The sequence below is a fragment of the Patiria miniata genome, unplaced genomic scaffold (assembly GCF_015706575.1).
Source record: "Patiria miniata isolate m_02_andy unplaced genomic scaffold, ASM1570657v1 HiC_scaffold_12, whole genome shotgun sequence".
NCBI lineage: Eukaryota > Metazoa > Echinodermata > Asteroidea > Valvatida > Asterinidae > Patiria > Patiria miniata.
Genome location: NW_024037050.1, coordinates 2526590 through 2551876, shown reverse-complemented (window position 1 = coordinate 2551876; position 25287 = coordinate 2526590). Strand labels below are relative to the sequence as shown.

At 40.4% G+C, this 25287-nt stretch overlaps 2 protein-coding genes across 7 annotated transcripts in view; both read right to left on the bottom strand.

Annotated features, from left to right (window-relative positions):
- The window catches only part of LOC119745299 (AP-1 complex subunit gamma-1-like), a 38310-nt gene extending 30243 nt beyond the window's left edge, over positions 1-8067 (bottom strand). For 4 of the 5 annotated variants that reach the window (XM_038221567.1, XM_038221595.1, XM_038221585.1 and 1 more), the window contains exons 1-2: positions 7867-8008; positions 4932-5011 (exon numbers count right to left, since the gene is read on the bottom strand). In XM_038221567.1, coding sequence (XP_038077495.1) covers positions 4932-4961 — 30 coding nt within the window. In that variant the 5' untranslated portion in view covers positions 4962-5011; positions 7867-8008. Of the gene's footprint in view, positions 1-4931; positions 5012-7866 lie in introns of all 5 variants that reach the window. The other variant, XM_038221577.1, reaches the window with a different exon arrangement.
- A 5413-nt stretch (positions 8068-13480) lies between these two features.
- Positions 13481-24475, bottom strand: LOC119745290 (transcription factor E2F5-like). Of its 2 annotated transcripts, none has more exons than XM_038221553.1 (7): positions 24307-24475; positions 20507-20616; positions 19563-19724; positions 18232-18340; positions 16367-16670; positions 15367-15462; positions 13481-13698 (listed from the first exon to the last, which is right to left on the bottom strand). In XM_038221553.1, exons 1-7 carry the CDS (start codon positions 24427-24429, stop codon positions 13577-13579), a joined length of 1026 nt encoding a protein of 341 aa, XP_038077481.1. In that variant the 5' UTR covers positions 24430-24475; the 3' UTR covers positions 13481-13576. The 2 variants fall into 2 exon arrangements, with proteins under 2 accessions (XP_038077481.1, XP_038077471.1); XM_038221543.1 differs by having other exon boundaries at positions 15367-15465; positions 24307-24474.
- Positions 24476-25287: the final 812 nt, after the last annotated feature.

Here is a 25287-nt window from a genome sequence, read left to right as displayed (position 1 = left end):
TGGGTTCGAAAATGCTATAAAAACCAAGAAAAACAATCATTTTCCTGTAGTCTGGTTCCCAGACTCCATTTAAGAAGAAACAGAGCAGTTTACATATATTGGGGAATTGTAAGGTCAGGGAACCAGTCTAGCTGGCTTGTACCCATTCATAGGTGTGTTATTCGATTGCAAACAAGTGCGATGGTCAACTGGGGCCAGTATTTGAAAAAAAAAACCCATTTTTTTCCAACGCTGATCGGCCGATCAGCATTGGAAATTGATACAAAAATACCACTTTTCTTGAAAATGACAGTATACCAGGTGCCATGATTTTACAGGATGCTTTACACTGTCATTCACTAACAGTCTAGCAAGGTATTTCAAAATGATTTGGTAGTTTTATTTTTTGATGTTTGCAAATGTTGTATTTTCCCTTTAAAAAAAATAAATACAATGTAGTTTCAAAATCGTGCAAAAAATGTGTTTGAAAGGAGAAACATTTGGCATCTTTAATTTTCATGAATACAAAACTCGACACTTGAAAGGTCTTTTTCTCAGTGGTTTCCTTTTTTTGACATGCCAATAAATGCGAACTTGAGGCAGCCATAACTTCCAAGTGAAATGACATCACAACAACAGCGCCCTCAGTTGTCCAGAAAAGCATGGAAAATTTAAATTGTTTAAAGAAGTGCATTTTTCCATAAAATTTACCATAAAGGGATGTCAAATAGTTTTCATACATTAAAGAGGAGTAGAAAGTTGAACAAAATGTGTTCTTAAATACATATTCATCTCATGGACCCTATACCATCAAAACATGCCCAACTCCAGAATCTTTTTTATTCTAGGATTTGAATTGTGAACTCCAGCTTTTCTTTTTACGTGGGGCTTGATATGTTAATTTTGAGAAAATATGAAGAATACATTACTGGTTTTACTCCATCATTATGAATTATATATAAGGTTCTTAGTTAGGGTTTGAATATTTTACATGTAATCCTATTCAATCCTCAATCCACCAGAACAATCCACTGTGCAGCAAGTGTGAGGAACAACCTTTGCCATAGTACGAGGAAACCTGCACATCAAGCCCCAAATCAAGTAAAAGTACATCAAGTTGCCTAGATGGGTAGTTTTGGGGTGGGGTTAAGGATTTATACATGTAATAATAAATCATGTTTGGATACCATTTTTTTCTGTAAGTTGATACCAGAGTAGACCTAGTCAACCCAAGATGTCCTAGTTGTTTATACTATGACCATTTTCTGTTAGATTTCTTGTTAAAACATGCATACTGTACTGAACAACGTGAAGCAAACTGTCTGGAGCGGTTGACCTCAGGTCTGACCTTGGCATCTGATGGTTTTTGAACATAAATAAACATCTGGAGTAAGCTTAATAACAGGCTGCCAGTGGGATTTTACTTCAATGGGTAAACTGAATATCCATGTGTGGAAAATATTACGTGTAAAAATGAATTCTATACAAGTTCACATGTAATGCATGTGGAGAACAAAGTTTGATCATTCATACATGTACATGGAGATTATGAAGGGCATAAATTTACTGGTGATATCCTTAATGGCACTCTTAAACTGTGTGCCTGCATGTATTCCTTATACATGTATATAAGATTCAAATATATGGGCTTGGTATGATTGAACAGAATGAAAATGTTTCCAATGCATATGGTTAACATGGTCATCACAAATATTGGTCAACAAAAGGGATCTTCATGAATCACAATTCTTGCACACTTCTTATGATCTTCAAAATCTAATACGCAAATTTCTTATGTTGTTCCTTTGTTTTAAACTAGGTATTTTGGGCTTCGAATGACAATTGGAAACAACGCTTCGACACATGCAACTTCACGATTCCGTCATGCACCTGGCACATGCAACAGCCAGAGTCTCAAGTTGGGGTACATGTTAAAAGATCTGCGCAGAATATGCCAAATATCTGAATATTCAATCATCCGAAGAATATCTGAATAGTTTTTAACCAAATCGAATAATGTGAGCTGTCTCAAAAAGATGACAAGAAACATTCGTGAGGTTATTTTTTTGTTAAATTGTATAAGTTGAGTGATATTTATTTTTTTGTCAAGTGCCACATTTTTGAGGACATGATGTTCAAATGTATGTAATTACACAACATGCCACTGGGTTATTGCATATAGTGTTAGACTTTGGCCCATTTCAGGAAACTGCAAAGCCAAAAATTGCCCCTTGAGAACGTTAGGGACAAATGAATTGTTATGGGTGGGCTGCACAGGTGTTTCAATCCTGCAAGATAATACACGTACATGTACATGCTATTTCTCCATTTCTAAATTGTGACATGTACTGTACAAATGTACATACATGTATTATATGCTTATACACTGCCCACTCCGTGTGTAGGAAGTATAGATGATAGAAGTTTCAACAAAAAGAACATGTTCAAGCACACAAAAACATACACGTTTTAAGTCACTGATGGAAAATACAGAAATTTTTGCATGCACGTCAAAGTTGCACTTACGGTTTCAATGGTTTCTACATAGGTTACTTTCTAACACTATAAGGGTCAGGAAAACAGGCAGGAACACAAACGCAGCATTCAGACAAAAAAAACAAATAAACAATAAATTGCACGTTCAAAATAGACACTCCAACATGTCCAATATAGTCATACAGTATACAACTTGCAAGAAACTCCACATGAAAAACAATGAGAGGCCTACGTTTTATTAACAAAAAAAGGAGTAGAATTATATAGGCCTAATAGACACACTTTGCACACAAGACCAACTGACACTCCATTCCAACCCTGAATTATATACAACATTTGCTTGTGCTTTAATTTTCAGAAATGGATCCATGGATTTGGGGGCTAGCATTTTATAGGAAACATTGACTAGCTGGCTTGCACCCACTCACGGATGTGTGACCAATTGCAAACAATGTGGACTTACTAAATTTGGTCAATTGTGGGCAAGTTTGAAAACAAGTCATCGTCAACCTTAGTTGGAAATTGATACAAAAATTCAACTTCTCTTGAAAATGACAGCACACCAGGTACCGTGATTTCACAGGATGCTTGAGACTATTATTCACTTACAGTCCAGTTAGGTGTTTCATAATAATTTGGTAGTTTCATTTTTGCTGTTTGCAAATGTTGTACATGTATGTATTTATTCACATACGTTGAGTGGTTTTACAGGCCTCATTTCATCTTTTATCTTAAAATCTATCAAATATCAGCTCGTCAGCTTTCTCGATAAAATAAATTGATACATATACGATATTCATAAAGTTTTTACCTCAATACCAATGTAAGTTTAAATAATTGAATATTCAATTAGTCGAAAATGCACAGCACCTAAGAAAGTTGCCCAAATAACCTTCTTTTTAGAAGGATCGTTGGCTGTAAATTTCAAATTGCTTTCCATTTACACGGAAGTGAATCAGTCACTTCACTTCTTTCATTTTCAACTTTGCAAAATCTTAACCACTACTTCCCAATACTTTAACTCCTGGAAATAAAGTTAACGGCCAATTCGTTTCCGTTTCACGTGCCTGTTTTTGAGGCATGCATCCAAGGAATCATCATGCTTCAGTCATTCAAAAATGCCAAACTGCCAGGGTTTTTGTGTACCTTATCAATGGCTACATGGTCTTGGACTACTTTGGAGAGAAACCGGGCAGCTTTCATTACAAACCTTTCCCCTTCCTCACCAGGATACTGCTGTATCAATGTGTCAAATTTGAAACATTCTGTATCATGTAAGGACACTCATGAAAATGCACTCATGTCCCCCTAAAAAGCTTAAACCTGACCCCTTTGATTCACAGAATTTGGATAGAACTATTCACCCAGGCATGCACCTGGAAATCTAGAAAAAAAAACGAGGAAACTCCAAACCACACAAGACTGTGTACTGTGTTTTCCAATTGTAATGGCATTCATGAGAAGTAAAAAAAAATGTTGCGGCCAAAAAAAAAATATACTTCTGCTTCCGGTTACCCGACCCTATTTTTAGGCTGCGACCCTAAAAATTTTATCCGCAATTCCAAAAAAATAAAATAAATTAATGATTGAAATTTTGAATAAATAAAAAACAAGAAATCTTGTTGTCTTTTCTGTCTACACAAAATACCTCTTAACAACCCTTTTGCATCAAAAATGCTTGTATTTATTTGTTTTCTTACTTACACACTATTTATTTTCAAAAGAAACCTCCGTTGTTTTTACAAAATCGCTTCGCAATAACTACATGTACTTCGCAATTCGATGTCGCGGTGACACGTGCGTAATGCTAGCTCAATGCAGCGACGACTGGTTCCCGCCGCGCCGCGCACGGGCCAATTTAGAAGACATGATGAAAATGCGGTAACCAGTCTGTGCAAAGCTATGCACTAGCACATAGCGCTAGCATGGCTATGCATGGCAGGCCGCGCGGTGCACTGTGAACTGGTCAGTCATGCCTTTTTGAAAGCAGAATTATTGATCTTTTTTGGCCTAACCATGGTCCAACATTGACAGATTCTCTTTTTCCACAATCCTGAATCCATAACTTTCATGCATGTCCTGGTGTTGGAAATTGTTTGATAGATTTAATTTGGATTGGTGAGCATTAACTAATGCACTTCCAATACATTGCTTATTAGATATTTAACCCTAACCCCCTTGAGTGATTTACTAGGAAGCTTCCTCACTCTTGCAAAATCCAACACCATAAGGCAACTCAACACCCAAACTGTTGGATTCTGAATAAGGTGGTATGCCTGGCCCCATGTAAAGCATTTCAGTTTACTGGTGCAGTAGGCTACTCCAACAGAATCAAACAAAAAGTGCAGTGGGATTTAGAAGGGTTGGGTTGGTTAGGGTTAAATACCTAATACTAAAAAACATCAGTGGGGCCAAGTCTCAAAAACTTTAAATCTCCCTTTCCAACTATATCTCACCTTTTCCTCTAATGCCTGGAGAACGGACATGGTTGGCCGAGTGTGTTACAAGCCTCAGAGAAAGAAAACCACCAGGAATACTGTAACAAGAAAGGGAAGGAGGAATATTATTAATTGAACATATAAGGTTAAAAGACTCACCAAAATAGCTGACAAAATGACACTCAAAAGTGACATTCTGATATTTCTTAACACATTTGAACAGTTGGCAACCACACCTTCTTGAATATCAGCAGGTTTAATTTTGTAGAAAGAGAGCAGGGCTTTGATTTATGAAGGGTTAAAGACGACCATGACAAACAGAAAAATATATTGAAAAAGCAAGATGGCAAACTGCAAAAAAAAAAGGTAGGAAAGTCAATTTTCTTTGAAAGTGCTTTCAAAATTATATCTAACATGAGTTTATCCGAAGAAAAAAGACTGCTTCAGCCTGCAAAAGTCACTTTGGTACTGGACAGTCATCTGCAAAAGTCAGTTTTGAACAGAACTCGTAAAAATAGAGGTGTCCTAAAGATAAGGATTACCCAAAACTCTGCTTAAGTCAAATTTTGAACCTGTTCCCTTGATGTTTGACTTATCGAGGTTTCACTGTAACAGGATTGAATGATCACGATTATCTAGAAGGATCTACACACTGTAGTTGCCATGCCCATGGTATAGGTGGAGAAACCTGGGAAGGGGGGGGAGTTGGGGGAGGGGGATGACGACCGGGTGTAACAGTCATCAAAAAAAAAAGGAGAAAGTGGCACCCCCCCCCCCCCAGTCCCATAAATGTGACTGAAATACTGGACTACCTCTGTATATCAGTCACAGAGCCACGTATGGCCTGTGAACGGAGCGTCCCATTGCTAGGGGAGCCGAAAATTAATTAAAGATCGAAATTATTTTGTCAGCAGAAAATCAACCCAGCTATAGTATGACTGCTAAATAGCACAAAATCTTTAATTTCGGTACCTTCAGAGGTCTAGTTAGGCCCTATCCAAAAATCATGGTAATTCGTCAAAGAATGCAGACGGTTTTGAGCAATCATGGCGTCGCTGATATGTTTCCCGGCCACCCTAATAATAGTCAAGAGGCCAAAGGGGTCAGGGAACCAAACAAGAGCTTTAATCATCTACTGAGCGTGCGTCAACTTTGGCAAAGCGCACCGCGGCTGTTGCCTGTCATTCCAAAATCGGTAATCTTACTTTTAGGACCCCGTTCCTATATAGGAAGGGAAAGACTCACCAAAACAGTTGACTAAATGACACTCAAAATTGACATTCTGATACTTCTTGGCACATCTGAACAATTGGCAATGACACCTTCTTGAATATCAGCAGGTTTAATTTTGTGGAAAGAGGGCAGGGCTTTGATTTATGAGGGAAATTCAGGGGTAAAAGACGATGATGACAACCAGAAAACAGACTCAAAAACCAAGATGGCAAACGTGAAAGCTCAATGTGATGAAAGCTCGATGCTGATTGGCTGATAAAAAATAAACACCTTAGGCCTATTTACTTTTAGTCTGGTTCCCAGACCAAAAGATTCAGGAATAGTCAGAATCTTTTGGTCTGAGAACCAGACTGACTTATTTATTTTTAGTCTGGTTCCCAGACCAAAAGGTTCAGGAGTAGTCAGAATCTTTTGGTCTGGGAACCAGACTAATTAATTTTTTTAGCAGCCAATCAGCATCGGGCTTTCATTATGTAGGGCTTTCACACGTGTGAGAACTACAACATGCACGTCTGACTGCAAAAAAAGGTAGGAAAGTCACATTTTTTTCGAAAGTGCTTTCAAAACTTCAACTAACATGTGTTTATATGAAGAAAAAAGACTGCTCTAGCCTGCAAAAGTCACTTTGGTACTGGACAGTCATCTGCAAAAGTCAGTTTTGAACAGAACTTGTAAAAAATAGAGGTGTCCTAAAAGTAAGGATTACCCCAAAATCTTTGGCGCTCTGTGAGGTGCCCGGATGCAACACGCGACCGCGGATGAACAGCGCACACAAGAGGGCGCGCTTCACTGCAGAGGGCTTCAAATCCGCATACATTGCATAACCACCATGGGCATAGCCCCATAAATGTGGCCAATTTACTGGACTAGGCCTACCTCCGTAAACATAGGCCACACATCCACATGTACAAAAACGTGTCGCACTTTGTCAAATTTTGATTTTCACAGTTAGGCTTAGTTTGTAGGTTTTTTTGCTTTAGAAGCATACTCACCCTTTTTATAGGCTAATCAGAAAGTGCTGCCTTTTTCAGATGTCTAATTTTTGTGAAATTTCATGTTGAAATTTTGATACGCAAACGTGTGCAAATGAATCTGGAAATTTCACGAAAAATTGACATCTGAAAAGGGCAGCACTTTCTGATTAGCCTATACATGCTATATAAAGAGGGTGAGTATGCTTCTAAAGCAAAAAAAACCTACAATAAGTACAAACTAAGCCTAAAATGTGAAAATCAAAATTTGGCAAAGTGCGACACGTTTTTGTACATGTGGATGTGTGGCCTATGTTTACAGAGGTAGGCCTAGTCCAGTAAATAGGCCACATTTATGGGGCTACCTTGGGCATGGCCACTCGGGGGAACACTTTCCCCCGACCATTTTTTTGCCAACTCAACTGCAGCTAGCATTTTGGGATATTTATTATTAATATTGTCGAGGTGTGGGGCATTCTGCAAATAATCCAATTTTGCTTAAAACAATTTTGTTTCCTTTTTTTCGGTTCCATGCATTATGGGCGATTAAGAATCTCCCTGGTTTTCTGCACTGTGCACATTGACATTGTTGTGAACACACAACCGGTCCGATTCGGCAGCCGGCCGGTCATGCACGGGCTAAATCATTGCCCGGTTCGGGTATTTCGTAAAGCAAAATCAGCTTAATCGCATCAAATACTGCAATTCATTCCAAAGTGTGCGAACACGTGTATGAAATTCACACTCACCTTCGGCAAGGGTCAGAATATACCTTCAACTTCCAAAAAAATTACCCCTAAATTTATTTATCTTTCATCTTTGGAAGCCGAGTTCCAACCTCACCTTCTCGTCAAAATGGCCGACAGCTGCCGCATCACACCATCTTTGACCTCTAAATCAATTCGCCAAAATTTATGAAAGACGTCTGACTCCTAAATCTTGTCAGTTGATCTGAAAATGTCCCAATAATATTGAAAAGATGCAATTGAACGACTTTCGCTTTTAATATTACCAAATTTCAGAAAGTAGAACAGAAAAAAATAGGTCCTGAGACACCGGCTGAGTAAAACGCCCCCAAACTCGTGGCATCAATAACGTCATCCTAGGGCGCCCTCAACAGTAATATTAGGTATGAAACCCAGCACTCAATGTACAAAATGCACCTTTAAAAACTCGACTGGTTTAAGTACCTGTCTAAAAAAAAATATTGACGGACCGCCCATCCCCCAAATAAATCTGCATTTAAGTGCAAGAAAAGTTTTCTTCGGGGCTATTACTTAATTGGTGGGCACTATTTTCGAAGAAATTTTCAAACATCAAAAAATGTATAGGGGAAAAAAACGCATGGTAAGTTAATTCATCATGCCATGCAGACTTAAAAAACCCAAAACAAAACATGTGCCATCGTCTGGGCCGGGAAATTTAAAGGGGTTGACCGGCTTACTCTTACCCGTACCCGTACCCGGCCGTTATACAAAATCGAACTGAGATATCTACTAGTATGTTGACGACTTCCAAATCAAAAAAAAATACAAATTAAGTTGTGAAGACAATGTACCGGCGCGGCCCGGGGAATGGAGGTTGCGAAGTTGCGTGTGGTTGCGAAGGGCAGATTTCTAAAGGCTACGTAACACTTTATTTTGAATGAAACTACTACATGCACACCGTTATGTTCACGTTGGCGGGCGAAATCTTTGAAAACGAATTTCTCCGTTTGGAAGATCGTATCTTCATACAACTTTCAGGGTTTATTTCCCTTATAATGATTCAAGTATTTGCTAAAACTCGTTGTGGTATGTTCATTACTTTTCGTTGAAAGTGGAAAAATAGGCCTGGCTACGTGCACTGTTGAAAGTTGTAACACTGGCGTTTGCAATATCTGTCAATCTTTGATTCTTTTCAAGCCTCACAAATATTAATATGGTTCCTATCCACTATAGTTAGCAGTAACAATTTAAGTAATAGCCTCCTTCACGAGTTATTAATTAATAAATATCACCCTTTTTGCCGGCTTCCATTGGTCGATACCGAGAGACCCACGCCATGTCACGCCGAGTGACGCTAATGAATATGCTAATATGCCCTTCGTCATTGGGTGGCCGGGCCAAAATCGGTCAATCGGGCTTTGCTGAACCATGACGTGGGTTGGGTCGGGAAAAAAATCCTCGTCGAAATTTTCCTTGGAGATGGTTCAAGGTGTAACACTAGCGTTTGCAACAACATATTAAGCTGAAATTCGCAATATAATTAGATGATATAAGTGTCCAACTACTCGTGAAATAACAACTTGAGTAGATTCCTAGAAATTGAGATAATACATAGATTTGGGGAAGTTTTCAAACGATTTCTTCCCGACTTTAAGGTCAGCTGGCCAGTAACCAGTATTGACGTTTTGGCATCGATGACGGCGATTTTTTCACTGACATGAAGTTTACAATTTTTTTCCGTTTAATTTAACATTTCAATCATAGGCTACTGAGCATATTTTCTGAGAAGTGAGAAACACAACGTTCAAAAGGCCATGTTTTTGGGGCACATGAATTTCACTGCTCTGTTATAGCGTTTAAGTACGTAATCGGATTAGCTTTGCTCATCAACGGCAGACGCTTTACCTTCGCAACCATGTGGCTGTATATATGCAAAACATATACGGCCTACATTGGGGGGGGGGGGGGAGACGAGAATGACCGACTGACGGACCGACACCATCGACCACACGACTGATATATTGACACAAGTATCGCCCCTAACTGAAAAAGGTAATTTTCTCATGGTGTGATATAACTCTTAAGAGTAAAGTATTTTGTCCTATTAATTCCTGATCCTGTTCTCGATAGGGCCTACACCTCCAGTACTTATCATCCGAGACCATGACGTCAAAAATGCCAAAAATAATGGATATTCTGACGATACATATTTAACTGTTGGCGTGACTGGCACGGGGACGGGTGTCCTTGATCAATGATAGAGGGAAAAAAAATCGTCTAAGTTATGCCTAGCTGGGGTCTAATTTGTAAGAGGCAATCGGTAAAGTTTTCTTTTATTAAGTTCTAATTATGCTCATAATTAGGGATTTAAACAGTTTATTCTGCCCCCAAAATTAGCCAGGGCAGGCACTGCGTAGCCAGCTGGCCTGGTGGAGGGGGGGGGGGGCACATAAAGTGGCGTTTACAATCACTGCGTCGCCCTGGTCTTTCGGACAGATCGTGTGGAGACTACAGGGTGAGTCAAAAAGAAGTTGACCGGGATTGGTGATGTTTTTCAAAACAAACAAATGACACTCAAAAGTTCAGTAAAGCATATATTTAACAAGCACTTTCTCCTGCTTATTAGAAAAAAAAGAACGAAACAAATGGATCATTCTTAAGAGGAGTTATGTCTATTTTAATAAAGGTACTCATTTTGCAAGCTGTCCACGGAATACTTGAACAAACAAATGTAAAGTAAGCATTTTAGCTGTGTACATTAACATTCCATGGACAGCTACAAACATGAAAGCTTTCAGTAAAACAGGCATAACTTCTCTTAGGAATGATCAATTTGTTTCATTCTTTTTTTTCAGATAAGCAAAAAAGAATGCTTGTTTAATATGTGCTTCACTGGGGTTTTGAGTTTCATTTGTTTGTTTTCAAAAACATCACCAATCCCGGTCAACTTCTTTTTGACTCACCCTGTATACACCATCTGCCGATAGCCGCACGCCGCTACAATGCGCGACGTGCGATGTGACGACTAATACATAGGCTATAAAGTAGTACGTGATGGAGCTTTTGCTAAATAAATATTTTGTTGAACTATCCCGGCACAACCAAATGATTCTTTTCCAAAGATAGCGCACACATCAAAGTTACTGGAACCACAAACTTTCAAGGACCAGTTTTGAAAAAAAAAAATAGTCATTGAACTTTTAAGAATTTTACCGGAATTTTTCAATTAAAAAAAAATCAAGTAGACCTAGTTTTTTGCCTTGGGTAAAATTAAGTGATACATATTCGCGGCATGGAACATTCCCCTTTTCACGGAATTGTAACATTTGAACGAAAGCAAGGTAGCACTTGCATGAGGCTAGTCACCAACAGTCAGATCATATTTCTAGCAAGCACTGCGACCAGTCAAATTCCGTCAACAGACAAAAGCAAGTAACTGGTTGGCACAGTTGGCTTATCAATCACCTACTGTCAAGGCAAAGCTGTATCAAGTTACGTAAGTCGCAGCCAGTCAATCCTGCTTTTATATAGGCTGGGAGCTCTTAACCGTTAAAAACAGTCACTTGATTGATTTTGACTGCTGGGACAGCTGTGTTGAATTTGATGGACAGAGGGGGAGCACTGAGGTGAAGTTAGAGGGCATTTTGGGGAGCTTTGAGGAACCTTTTGTGCTTTATTCATGTAACAAAGACGGCCACCTGAGTTACCAGCAAGGCAGTGCCATAGCCTCATGGTCTGGAGCATCAAATTTGTGGTCTGCTGGCAAGGTTGTGGGTTCGAGTCCAGTCAGGGTTGTGGTGCGTGTGCCCTTGGGCAAGGCACTTTGTCACTCATTGCTTCTCCCCACCCAGGAGTAAGTTGGGTACCTGTGAGGGCAGAGATGGTTTATATTGTGACAGACTAACTGACTTGCACCAAAATGGCAGCATCGACTCCCCAGGGAGCTGAGATGGTATTTGGAATGTTTCATTGGACCAATGAGCAGGGTAATAATGATGTAGTGCCTTGAGCACCAATACTGGTGGATATGTGCGCTTTATATATACACATTATCATTATTATTCAAGCATACCGTCCACAATATTAATCAACTCCACAAAAGAAAATGATAAACTACCCTCTTGATCTTTCGTTTCACACTTTGTGAGTTTATTTGCTGTTCCGTTTTTACACCAGTGTTTGTTTTAGTACAAGTGTTTTCTATCAGTAAAAAAAAAACCAGAGAAAATGTAGCAACGTTTCCCCTTTGTGTGGCTTTTCCCAGGATGAAATGCTTCAAACAAGCATTGTTTTGAATGTCTTCAACAGGTAAATTTAGATTCTTATTTATCACCAAATCATTTCAAACAGGTTTAGACAAAATCCTAATCTGAAAACTGACAAAAGGACCCCACTGCTCCAGTTTGAGAAAATGATTTCTGTTAAAAAAAACCCCAATAATATGTATGATGCAAATAAAACCAAACAAACTAAAATTTTAACCTAAAACTTAACTAAAAGCAAAAGAAGATCCAAACTTAACACACTGCAATGCAGCTTGGTTTCATCCCTGTCAATCAAAAAATAAAAGGAAAAAAAAGTCATGATTGTTCCAATCAATAGGAATTTCCAAAATTTAGCGAAGCAAACTTCACAACACATCTGCTAAAAAATCATTGCAAACAGCTGCTGCAAATTCACAAGAAAAAAATTAATAGTCATAATTTCTTTTATTAAAAAAAGGTTGGCTCCCTATTTTTACCAAAATAGACACTATTCCCACATAACAGCCGGTTCCATAGAGCTATACAGTCGACCCTCGTTAGTACAAACTCTGTTAATACAAAATTCTGGTTATAACAAACATCAAGCCTTGGCCCCGACTGTGCATTTATGTGCACAATGAATGGGACTGATGTTCCTCTTAATACAAAATTCTGATATAACAAACAATTTGGCTAGGTCCGAACGAGTTTATATAAACGAGACTCGACTGTATTAAATTACTAGAGTGCTAACTCCTCATTCTTTCGTGCGGAGACGCTTTGAAGCCGTCCTGAGCGCAGACATTTTGAATTCATGTGCGTGTTTGTAGAACACAATGAAATTAGATGGATTGAATTTTGAAAGAGTACTCTACATGCAACGCTACATGTACTCTAGTAGAACATACGCAAACAACTTAAGCGCGTCATGACAGTTAAAAAAACGTCACGGCAAAAAGCATCTGCAGCGAATAGGCGCACGCGTTATGCTGTTTGCGTAGAGAAAAATGACACGCTCATTTGCTGATCGTGTGTTCCGGTTTTGGGTGTTTTGGCTTCGATAACGCAACCGGGAATACAAACGCAGATATGCAAATAGACGTACAAAATACGTACAAAATTTCTAGTTCTCCAAAGATTTGTGTACAAACATGGATGTGCCCATCGGGCATAACGTTGTACATCGAGTTAGCGCTCTAGTAATTTAATTTAGCTCTATGGCCGGTTCACATCTCAAGGTGAATGTGAATGCAAAGCAGACATAATGGGTAGTCGTCAACGTTTAAACAGTATTTTAAACGTTTTGCGAAACGTTTTCAAAATTCAACACAAAGTCACATCTTTACTGCATAACTACAGAACTATACATGCAGCATAGTTATGTAGTGAAGAACAACATGTACAGAATATTATTCAGCTCTTCTCAACCGAGGGTCGTGGAACATTTAATATTGGACAATTCGGAAAAAAAAAGATATATAAAAAAATAAAAGAATACGTGTTGACAGCTACACCGCAAGCGGTATGTCAATCTCGAACAGATCGTAGGGGCCTTCGCTGTCGTCTAGGTTGAAGTAGTAGTCTTGCTCACCAGGTGGGGGGGAGAGACTCAGGAATGGCACGTAGCCAGCTGTAGAGATGGAACAGACAGACTTGATTATTACCCCTGCTATAAAGTGTATAAGGTACAGAGGGTCTGATGTCTGGATCTTAGAAGAATCTTGAACTCTAACCTTCCCAAATCCTCCAAAATCTTCTTTGCAAAAAAGAGTATTTTTGCAGGATTGAGGCTACATGGCAAAAGTGTGTTGCTGATTTTGGAGGATGCACTGTGTCAAGGTTTTTGGCCGGACCTTGTGTTTTTAATAATAACTAATTCTTAATAACTAATTCTTGTAGAGGGCCAAATCAGTCAAAAATTGACGCTCAAGACGCTTCACAGAGAGACAAATAAACCAGTAAATGCATGGCTGATTTCGGAGGATGCACTTTGTCAAGGTTTTGGGCCAGACCTTGTGTTGTTTTGTGCTCAGCCATGCATAAATTTAGGCCTATATATAATATTTTACTTGAAGCCCTCCGCACTGCTCCAGGAGGTCACTGGCTCTACCTCAACATATTGAAAATTGCCGGAGGATTTTGCAGGGTTGAGGCAGTGGTCACCCCTCCCTAGGACCACATTCAACAAATAACAGAGGATTGTGCAGGGTTGAGGCTGTATGCTATTTTTACATAGAGGCAGTTGGAGGATTTTGCAGGATTGAGGTTACATCCTAGCAAAAATGCCCAGGGAGTTAGGGTGAATTTGTACCCAATGTGGCATCAACTAGTTTTTAACCCTAACCTCCTCGATCCTCTAAAATCCTCCTGGCGGCAAGGGCAAATCCAGGGGGGGGGGGGGGGGGGGGGGGCGCACCAAAGGGGGCCATTGCCCCCCCCCCCCCAAACAAATATTTGTTTAGTGATTTTAGTGACTTTGCAATAAAGGCAGGCAATGAGACACACTTTTTGGGGACCCAAATTGCGTTCTGGATCCGCCCTTGCCTGGCAGTTTTGGAGGATTTTGGAGGATTGAGGCGGAATGGCAAAGAAGTGTTGTTGACTTTGGAGGATGCATTGTGTTGACTTTATAGGCTGTACCCAGCATTGTTTATGTTCAGTCATGCATTACCAAGTACTGCATTATGCTCGATATCATCCGCACTGCTTCTGAATGACATCGACACTGCCTCAACCCATAACAGTTATTGTCGGTGAATTTTTGTAGGATTGAGGCAATGGTCACCCCTCCACTGAACAAATTCAAGATATAACGGATGATTTTGGAGGATTGAGGCTGAATCAAATTTTTTACAATGTGGCAATTGGAGGATTTTGCAGGATTGAGGATTGTTCCAAGCCAAAATGGGCCTGGGGGTAAGGTTTAAGGTTAAAATGTATATTACATGAAACAATTTCCACGAGGTTGGTTAATGATGCGTTCCCGTACTATTTTCGAGTTTTACCTCGAAATCATTTATTTTCCCCTCCAATTGCTATCTTCCTAGCAATATAAAAGTTGCTCACTTTGGAATGAGACATCGAACGAAAAAACATCCACCGACAGTTAGTCATCAAATTATTTCCTCACAAAATTTGAATTATTTGTTATCAGACAAAAATACGGCTCTCGCAGGGCAGGTTCATCTGCGCGCAAAATGAAAGCCCTTTTTCAGAGGGTTACAGGCGCCCCAAAAAACCCAGCTTTTAAGAGCACGAGGTATGCACCTTTAAAATTACTGAAGGAAAATATACTCACATTCACCAGCTATGAGGTCATCTAACAATTGGGTATCCATGAGGGAATCTTCACCTGGCTGAAACAGCATATCGGTGGGGATGTCCTTAAGGCTATCTACTGTAAGAAAGAAAGGATCAGCAAAATGTGTTAGGGCTGTCCCCAATATGCCGAATAGTTGAATATCCGATCATCAACCATATATTCAAATAGCTTTTTGCCGGTTTGAATATTGGAAAACAAAAACAAAACTACACACATAATATGTAGATGACTTTGATGTTATTTTTTTCGTAAAGTTGTGGCGCTTCATTGTCAGGCGTCACTTTTTTGTCAACGGTCACTTTTTGTTGACGGTGGTTCATTGTTCACATCCTCTTTAGGTTAAAAGCCTTATTAGACCCCAAAAAAAAAAAATATTCGGTCTCTGGTCAGACCAAAGTTCTGGAATTGACGCGGGAACGCGGCTTTTTTTTCTTTCTTCAAGCTTGGATTGTACAGACAAGGTGGGGTATCTATTTTGCTTTTTTGGTGTCCTCATGTACATTGGTGTCCTCCATAATTTGCCTTGGTGCTTTCGATCATTTGCCTTGGTGCAATTTCCCATTCCTTGGTGCTCTTTGGTAAAAAAAAATTGAGGTGCTGTTGGAGCTACCGCGGAACATTTTGAAAAAAACCCAGATCGACACACATGATTAAAATCTACGCGCGCGCTGACCAGAGACCAACTTATTATTTTTTTGGGCCTTACAGTCATAAAATATTAACTGTGAAACACTCCAGCGCCCCATAACCATTGCCGCACGCAAATGTTTAATGGCACACTCTTTGTGCAACTTTTTACCGGCGCAGCAAGCACTTGCAGCTGGCAGTTTCAATATCCGAATATTCGGTCACACGTAGTTTCGAGTAATTGAGTACTAAATTATTCGAAAAATGGACAGCCCTGAATATGTGGGGCTTAAGAAAGCCAGACAACAACCTCAGACAGCAAATTACCAGGGCGAAGAAAACCACCAACCTGGGCTAGCTCCGTTAGCGTCCACCTCCTTCTTGATCGTTACTGGAAACACTTCCGCCGGCTTGGGGGCCGGTTCCACTTTGGGCACCACCGGCTTTGTCTCTTGGGGAAACCCATCGGTGGGGACCAGCCTGCTCCCCACCGGTACCCCGCCACCACTGAGCACCGCCGGCTGCAGGTCGTGGGGCGGTACCGGCACGACCACGGGACTGTCGCTCGCTTCATCTTTGTTGACTAGCGTGACAAAGATGGGACCCTTGTAGCTTTTGAGGTGAATTTGGTAGCGCTTTTTGTTGTCCGCGCACTGCAGGAGAAACAAGTTCACAAAATATAGCCAAAATTATTTTTCCTGAAAACCAACTTTACAAATTATTTAGTAACTTCTCAGACAACCAAAAAGAAAGGTTTTGAATGTCATTTTTGGGGAATTTTTAAATGAAAACTAGGCTATATTGAAACAGATTTCACGTTTATGTGCATTCTGACGTGCAACATGGCACTCGCGAAAGTTGCAGTTTACACCGTAAAGCTACAACGCCCTTTAGACAACTTCGGTGATTTGAATTTTTGGGGTGGGGTTTCTTTTATTGGGAGTGTGGCCTAATGGTTAGGGTTTGTGACTCATGATCAGAGGGTCAAATCCAGCTGCTGACCATATGTTGTGTCCTTGGGCAAGCCACTTCATCCCCACTTGCCTCTCTCCACCCAGGAGTATAAATGGTACCGGTATTAGCTGGGGAGTAGTCTGTGATGGACTAGCATCCCATCCAGAGGGAATAGAAATCTTCTCAGTCGTTTCATGCTCAGAGATGAAACTGACATATGGCCAAAAAATCGGAAAATGCCGAAGAAAAAATACGTGTCCGAAATCTGGGCCATGCTGCATTACACATACGTACATGCATCTACAATACACTTCATGCCCAATTTCCGGACACCTACTCCTGCTTTATTTTCGATTCAAACAAAATTTTACGATGAAAAAAATGGTCAGTGTTTTCATTGCATAAAATGCCAGAATTACAGTTAGAGTAATGGAGTCATCAATAAAGAAGTTCACTTCTTACTTGAGAAAGTCTAGGGAAAAGTCTGAAAGACAAAGGCACCGTTCATGGTGCTTCAATCATGTCCATTCAACCACACAACTCCACTACTCCACTTGCATTCATACGTGGGGAAAAATCAGGTATTATCGTCCTTCTCTTCCAACAAATGCCAGTGAAGTGTTTCGCTAATGCTCTCTTCGCTATCCCCGAGATAATCACGATTTTTATTAATTTTAAAGCATTGCATTTTGTATAACTAAATTTGAAACCTCCGAAAATCGCACATCATAATGATTTTATCCACTGGATCGTTCACAAGGCTATACCCGTTCCCGACCGGCCATGTGCTAGCGGACGGTACGGTGCGGTACGTACGCTGGTACCATTGCATATATTCGCACGCACGTGCGACACAGTGATTTTTCCATGTCGCCTGTCAATGTTTAACCTTTTGTCCAGCCGGAGAAGGCTCCGATCAGTGTTATGCCCTGTGTTTCTACAGTTGAAACACTCCAATAACGACTGGAGAAAGAGATTAAAACTACGTTCGCGATGATTTTAACGTGCCATTTCCATCGACTTTTCATCGACTTTTCTTCGAAATTATGATTGAAATAAAATGACATTTTGTGAGAAAAATCCTTACTAAATCAAATTTTGTGGGACACACTGTAAAAAAATCGGAAATTTCGTTGGAAAATTCAAAAAGTCGGTTTTCCGATTAAAATCGGAAAAGTTTCATCTCTGGAAGTCGTGAGCACATTTTTCCTTTCTACATTCATGCAGGACTCTTGTCTCCGGTTTGCAATTTGTACTTACAATTTCTGGGACTGGCACCTGAAGCTGCGTTCCTGAGGGGGCTTGGGTTGCTAGTAACGTGTCTCCTTTGAAACATCTGCAGAGATCTTCATGGGTGACATACGCCAACGTGAAAGAATTAGTTAAGGAAGATAAGTTTTGATAAGATTTTCATCCCGTTTTCAAATCAACTCTTCTAAAATGTGGTGCTTCAGATGGTTACTACAAGTCCAATGGACAGAGAAAAGATCAAACGAGTCCATCCTAGCTGAAGTATCCTCAAATGAATGTCTCCTGACCTCCATCTGTAGATGAAAGCTCAATTACTTTGGACATGTGGCCAGAAGAAGTGCAGGGGAGATAGGAGTAATGATCCTTGAGGGTAAATCGAGGGGGAAAAGAGGGAGGGGCCGACCTAAATCCATACAGACAGACAATATAATTGAATGGGCTGGTCTCACAATCCACTCAGCAGTGAGACTTGCTCAAGACCTCCACGCTTGGAGGTGTACATCAAACATGGCTGACCAGTCACATGTATTGCTCCTATCCTCCCCATCCACCTCTGATGACTCTGGCTTGATCCTGTCAGTGAAGCGCTTTAAAACATTTAAAAAAAATTATCTACACTACTGTCTATTATGGGAAAGTGTGGCTAGTGGTTAGTATTCCAGACTCATGATCAGAGGGTCCGGGGTTTGAATCCAGCTGCTGACCTTATGTTGTGTCCTTGGGCAAGCCACTTCACCCTGACTTGCCTCTCTCCACCCAGGAGTATGTATGGGTACCAGCATTAGCTGGGGAGTAACCTGCGATGGGCTGACATCAAATCCGTGGGAACAGAAATATTCTCAGTCAATTTGTGCTAAGAAAACCAGAGACAAACGCCGGCCTGATGGGCCACATTGGCTCATGACTGACTGAATGTTTATTGTTTGTTTGGGGTCTTCCTCTTCCTTTTGGAAGCTGAAATCTTTTGTGTCCTCTTCACACTAAACCAGCCAGATGCAGCACTGTGCACATAAGGTGTAAAAGTCTGTGGGACCTTGCTGCACTGAGCTGTCAACACCAGATGACTCAACTGCCAATTCTAAGGCAATGAGAGCTACTAGTCCCATTGAACAATGCCACGGCTGTATCCTGCTGCAGTTGGTGACCACAGACTCTGAGGCAGTCTGGCGTTGAGACTTTTGACCTGATGGATCTTGCTTCACTGAACCGGCCTCTTATTTTGACAAGTCTTTCATGCTGCTGCATTCTGCAAAGTTATGGTCTTTTTACCCTAGATGGTCAGGTTAATACAAAATAAAGTGTTAAATCGGTGAGTTTTTATTAAAAAAAAAGAAGGATATCTGCTGTTTTCTTGGTCGTCTGTGACATTCCTGATGCTCTGCTGTATCCTACTCCTCAGTTCATCCAACTCAGCCTCAACGCTGTCCATCTCCCGTAGTTCCTCCTTCAGCACCTCTAACCGGTCTGACATCTCCGTCGTGTTGCAGCCTGGCCCCGCCCCCCTGCGAGAGACGATTCAGATTCGGGAACTTAAAGATTGACCATGAAATTGTGTGCCATGTAGCATGTGAAACTTCCAAGGTTGAGATCAAGCTTTATGTTCTCTGTGCTCGAAAAAGATTACACTTTGTGGTACAGAGCTATTAACAATGACAAGATCAAACTAGAACCAGATTGCTTGGCCTGTTTTAAACAAGTACGTTTAAAACCGGCTAGGGGCCTGGACGTGGATAATGGCCCGAGCCGAAGGCAATGTCCCTTATTGGCAACCAGGCCCATAGCCTGTTTTAAACGTAATTGTTTAATATTGGCCAAGCACATGTTTATTCCCATTCATTAATACCTTTCGGTCAATAAGTCAAAACAAGTCCAAAATTATATATTTCCAACAATTTTACTCTATGTTTTGTGAATCACGCCTCTAGCTATGTTTATGGTATGTGCCTCGCACGAGTAGTACTAAAAATCTCCTAATATGGAGATTGGCGCGCTAGTGGCATGTACTGCGCGATGTGGCGCAGAACACAGCGGTACAGGTGTAGTGTGAATTTAGGACTCTACGGAATATGGACAGCGCATGCCTAAGTGAAGATAATTAGGAGAGTGACTGGTCACATGTGAGGGTTCAACCAACAAAAGGGGCCAGATTTCATAGGAGCCCAAATTTCATCTGACACCAGAAAAAAGTGTTTTATCAACTTTAAAACCACCCACGTGACGGGCTCTCCACCAATAGAAATGGGTAAACTGTCTCAGGCATTAATAAATCTGGGTTTGTACTCACTTCCATTGTATGCTATTTTTAGATTTCTTCTCAATCAGACCGATTCCTTCCAGGACGTTTGTGATGTCATATATCCGTCTCTTCTGTCGTACTGCTAATGTATCAGCTGCCTGTAAGCAAACGATTTGTTAGCATGTATGAGTGAATCCTGCAGGTCAATTACAATGAACTTTACGTATGCTAGACCTCAGAACAATTGTTAAATGCTAGACCTCAGAACAAATGTCACAAAAACTCTTAACCCTAACCCCTAGGCCCTTTTCGTTAGGAACCATCCTCAACCCTCCAAAATCCTCCAAAACAATGCACTTATGTTTAAATGGAGGATACCCAGTGCCTCAATCCTTCAAAATCGTCAGACAGTCCTGCCTTTCAAAATGCATTCATCCTCAATCCTCCAAAATCCTCCTCCTCTTCAAACACCATTTACCCTCAATCCTCCAAAATCTTCAAGTGCTTCTACACTATTCATCCTCAATCCTCCAAAATCCTCATGTTTCTCAAACACTATTCACCCTCAATCCTCCAAAATCCTCCAAAATGCCGGGAGGATTTGGGAGGATTGAGGTGGGTTAGGGTTAATTGTCCAAATACCCATGCCTCGGGACTCACATGAAATTTGTAACATTTGGAAACCCTTTATGGTAATTTTTTATAATTTTTTTTTTCTTTTTTAGAATACTTTACTTGCTTTATTGGCCCTGAAAAAGATAAAAGGCTTAAAGGGAATGTACATCATTGGCTTTTGCTGTAATTTTCAGAAATGAACTATTTGAGGGGTTAGTATAATAGATCAAATATTGTTACACTGACATTTTTGAAGTTTTGTCTTCGAAAATGCTGGAAAAACCAAGAAAAACAAAAATGTTCAAGTAGTATGGTTCCCTGACTCCACAAAAGATAAAATGGATCAATTTATAGATGATGGAAAATTGTAAGGCAAGGGAACCAGTCTAGCTGGCCTGCACCCGTTCATGAACATGTAACCAATAGCAAACAAAATTTGGACTGAAAAAAAATGGTAAATTTGGAGCAGTAGTTGAAAAATAGTTAGGTTTTCCAACGCTGGTCGGCCGACCACCGTTGGAAATGTTTACAAAAATACCATTTTCTTGAAAATGACTTCACACCAGGTACCATAACTTTACAAGATGCTTGAGACTGTCATTTACCAACATCCTAGTAAGGTATTTCGTAAAAACTTGGTAGTTTTATTTTTTGAAGTTTGCAAATGTTGTATATTCCCTTTAAGGCCAGCCGTTTGAAGGAAAAGCCAGAAATTAGAACTTTATTTCTTATTTTCATAATCATCAAAGATACGATAAATACAACGGAGCGTTTAAATAGCCGTGAACTGGTCTCACATTTGTTTTTCCATTCTTATGCCGGCAGATGTATAGTGTCCTCATGCACGTGTATACAACTAGCCCTACATTTTACAACATATTAAATTGCCAACTGGCATTGAAAGACTGGTGGCTTAGTGGATAGTGCTCCTGGTTCGCAAGCACGCAACTCAAGTTAGAAACCAATTAGCCATTGAGTGGTCGGGCACAACCCGACCACTGTCTGGAATTGTTTCGATTAATCTTTGTTCTTTCTTTCTTTTTTTCTTTCTTTTTTTCCGGACAATAACTCTCCGCGGGTTTCTTCCTAAACGGTTTATGGTATGAACTTGTAACTTCCAACATATATCGACCCTCATCCCGAAAGGTGCATATTACTATGACATCACGATGACATCATCGGTTATCAAATTACAATACAAGCGATTTTTTAGTCAAAATATATGACAATTTTCCATCAATTATAACTCATGAACAAAATGAACGATCACGTTCATACTTTGTGATCTGATGGACGATACCTTGATGAACATTTTTGATTTGAAGTCAAAGTTGTTTGACCTTTCCTTCCGGGTCAACTGGAAGGTCAAAGTTAGGTGAATTCAAAATACAGACAGAAGCCTCAAAATCAAAACGAACCGAGTTTCTTTCAAACGATTTACGGGATTATGATAAAACCTGGTATGAACTTGAAGTTGAACCCCAGTCCGAAGATGTTAAAAAAAAAATCCGAGGTCATCATGACATCATCGGGTATCAAATTACAAGCCATTTTAAAGGCCAAAGTCATTGAAAGTGCATAGGGCCTATTGCATTTCATGCATATTGTCTGATTCCCATCTCCAGGATCTTGTAAATACGAAGTCACAACAATAATGAAAGCATGCAACCTGAGGACGATTGTCATTGTAAAATTTGTACGTTCAGAAAAACACTGCACATTATTGTTCAGTCATGTCAGTGACAGTGCTGTGCCAGTCAAGAGCTACTCAGCCAGACGCTAGTAAACTAACATGACTAAAGGGAGTAGGCCAAGGCCTAGTCCGAGTAACTTGGACCCAACTTATCGCCTTTTTTAACATTTGGACATGGTCTGGCGATAGTGGGGTCCAAGCTAATACCGCGACCTGGACAACATCATCCTGTCACTGTCCCAAAAACCAACATTTTCCAACAAAAACATCAGATTTCACCTTCAAAACGGCCTCCAAATTACTAGATATGCCACCTGAGTTACAAGTAGACATCGATAATTAAGATGGTTGTACTGAAGTTAACTTACGATCCGGAAAAAAGTGGAATTTTCCGTTCATTTCGGAGAGCTCCCCTCGCGATCTTGAACACGTTAAATTTCCGATCGTGTTTAATGTTTGAACGACGCGATTTCTTCTACATGCCCAGCGTACATTCGATGGTTTCCGTATCCCGAGTGCGATTCCGTTACCGAGCGCGCGCGATGCATCGATTATGATAATGAGTAGACTGGATCACGTTTGTAAACACATGTGCATTTCAAACGATAATAGGGAGTCGGGAACTAGCGCAGCTTTTATGGCGGGTACCACTTCAAGCTGGTTCCCGATTCCCCTGGTTCCTGATTCCCTTTTACAGTTCGAAATGCACATGTACAGTGTATGTGTTTACAAACGTGACTCATTATCATAATCGATGCATCGCGCGCGCTCGGTAACGGAATCGCACTCGGGATACGGAAACCATCGAATGTACGCTGGGCATGTAGAAGAAATCGCGTCGTTCAAACATTAAACACGATCGGAAATTTAACGTGTTCAAGATCGCGAGGGGAGCTCTCCGAAATGAACGGAAAATTTCACTTTTTTCCGGATCGTAAGTAAACTTCAGTACAACCATCTTAATTATCGATGTCTACTTGTACCTCAGGTGGCATATAGAAATTTGGAGGCCGTTTTGAAGGTGAAATCTGATGTTTTTGTTGGAAAATGTTGGTTTTTGGGACAGTGACAGGATGATGTTGTCCAGGTCGCGGTATTAGCTTGGACCCCACTATCGCCAGACCATGTCCAAATGTTAAAAAAGACGATAAGTTGGGTCCAAGTTACTCGGACTAGCCAAGGCCAAAGTCTAAACTTCTATTTTCTAAAGAAAAAAACAGAGAACACAGTCAAATATCCACTGTCACTGCACTAGCCTTGACTTGATCTGCAATATTACTTTGAAATGCAGTGGACAAAGACGAAAGTAAAAGCACCAATAATTTACGGGTCACCTGCTAAATACTGAACCAAATATCGTGCGTAACCGACTACGTACGTCGTGTGCATTCACAATACACACACGCACAATAAACACAATGCACGGCCCGCATTCCAATACACACAAACTGCAAGCGCACCGCAATGTACACACAACCTTGTCAACAACGGAAACATCCCTAAAATTACCCTCATTCACGCTAAAACTCCCCTCACATACCAATTTAAGATCGAGGACCCCATCTTTAGCCTCTTGTAGGAGGCTGACGAATTTTGTGGTGAGTAAACCGAGGCTTTTCTCATGCCTGTTGGCAGGTGTTCCTGGGCTCAGCTCGGCTGCCATGCTGTTTAATGTGGCCGTTATCCTTCTTTCGGCTGGTACCCAGCTATGCTTTCTCTCATTGTGCGGTGTACAAAAAAGGTGTGTGGAAACCCGTTCACTTTCGAAGGTTTTGGTTTTTGGTGACCATCAAAAGAGGGCGCTATATCATGCTTCGTCTTCGGGTTTGCCTCCGACTTGATGCTAACCAAATGGAAATGTTCTAACAGTCATTGTCATTCGATTGAATGTTTCTGAAGCATAACAGGCCATAACATGCTAAAATGTAGCTGGAGTCCCCGATGTCGGGAGCCAAAAATCGCCTTAAGCCAAAGACCAAACGCAGCCAGTGTTTCGAAAAGGCCCGAAAATCCCAAAGACACCAATAATATACATTCCCATACTTCAACATTCTTTTAAAAATACTCAAAACTCTGACAGGGGTTCAGGCTGCACAGAAAAATGATGATCAACATTTTATTTTTCATTTTCTTTTCAATTTTTGGTGGGTTGACGGATGACTTTTTGGAGAAATTCTCACCCAAAGAAGACCCTCCCCCTTAAACGAAGGGTCCAGCTGCCAGACCAGTACATAAACTGCCAGACCAGTGAATAACTTCGACCCCAATGATAAATGCCCCAACTCAGAAAGTCAGGAAAAACGCTCACAACTCCCCAAAGGTGTTTGAGACACACATCATATTAAAGCTTATCTCATCATCTTTCATTTTCTTTTCAATTTTGTTGGGGTAAATGAAGACTTTTGGAAGAAATTTCCATCCGAATATGATCACCGCTTAAAATAGTCATGAAGCCCTTCGCCATTTTGAGAAATGGCTTTTAGGACGCCCCAATTTTTATTAAAATTTCACAGAAATACAA

What these genes read in the sequence shown, in the direction of transcription:
- LOC119745290 (XM_038221543.1), bottom strand. Translation starts at nt 24,429, where the DNA reads ATGGCAGCCGAGCTGAGCCCAGGAACACCTGCCAACAGGCATGAGAAA. An exon ending in GACGACCAAGAAAACAGCAG is followed by an intron (nt 18,341 to 19,562) that starts ATATCCTTCTTT and finishes TAATTCTTTCAC; the next exon opens with GTTGGCGTATGTCACCCATG. An exon ending in CGCTAACGGAGCTAGCCCAG is followed by an intron (nt 15,466 to 16,366) that starts GTTGGTGGTTTT and finishes TCTTTCTTACAG; the next exon opens with TAGATAGCCTTAAGGACATC.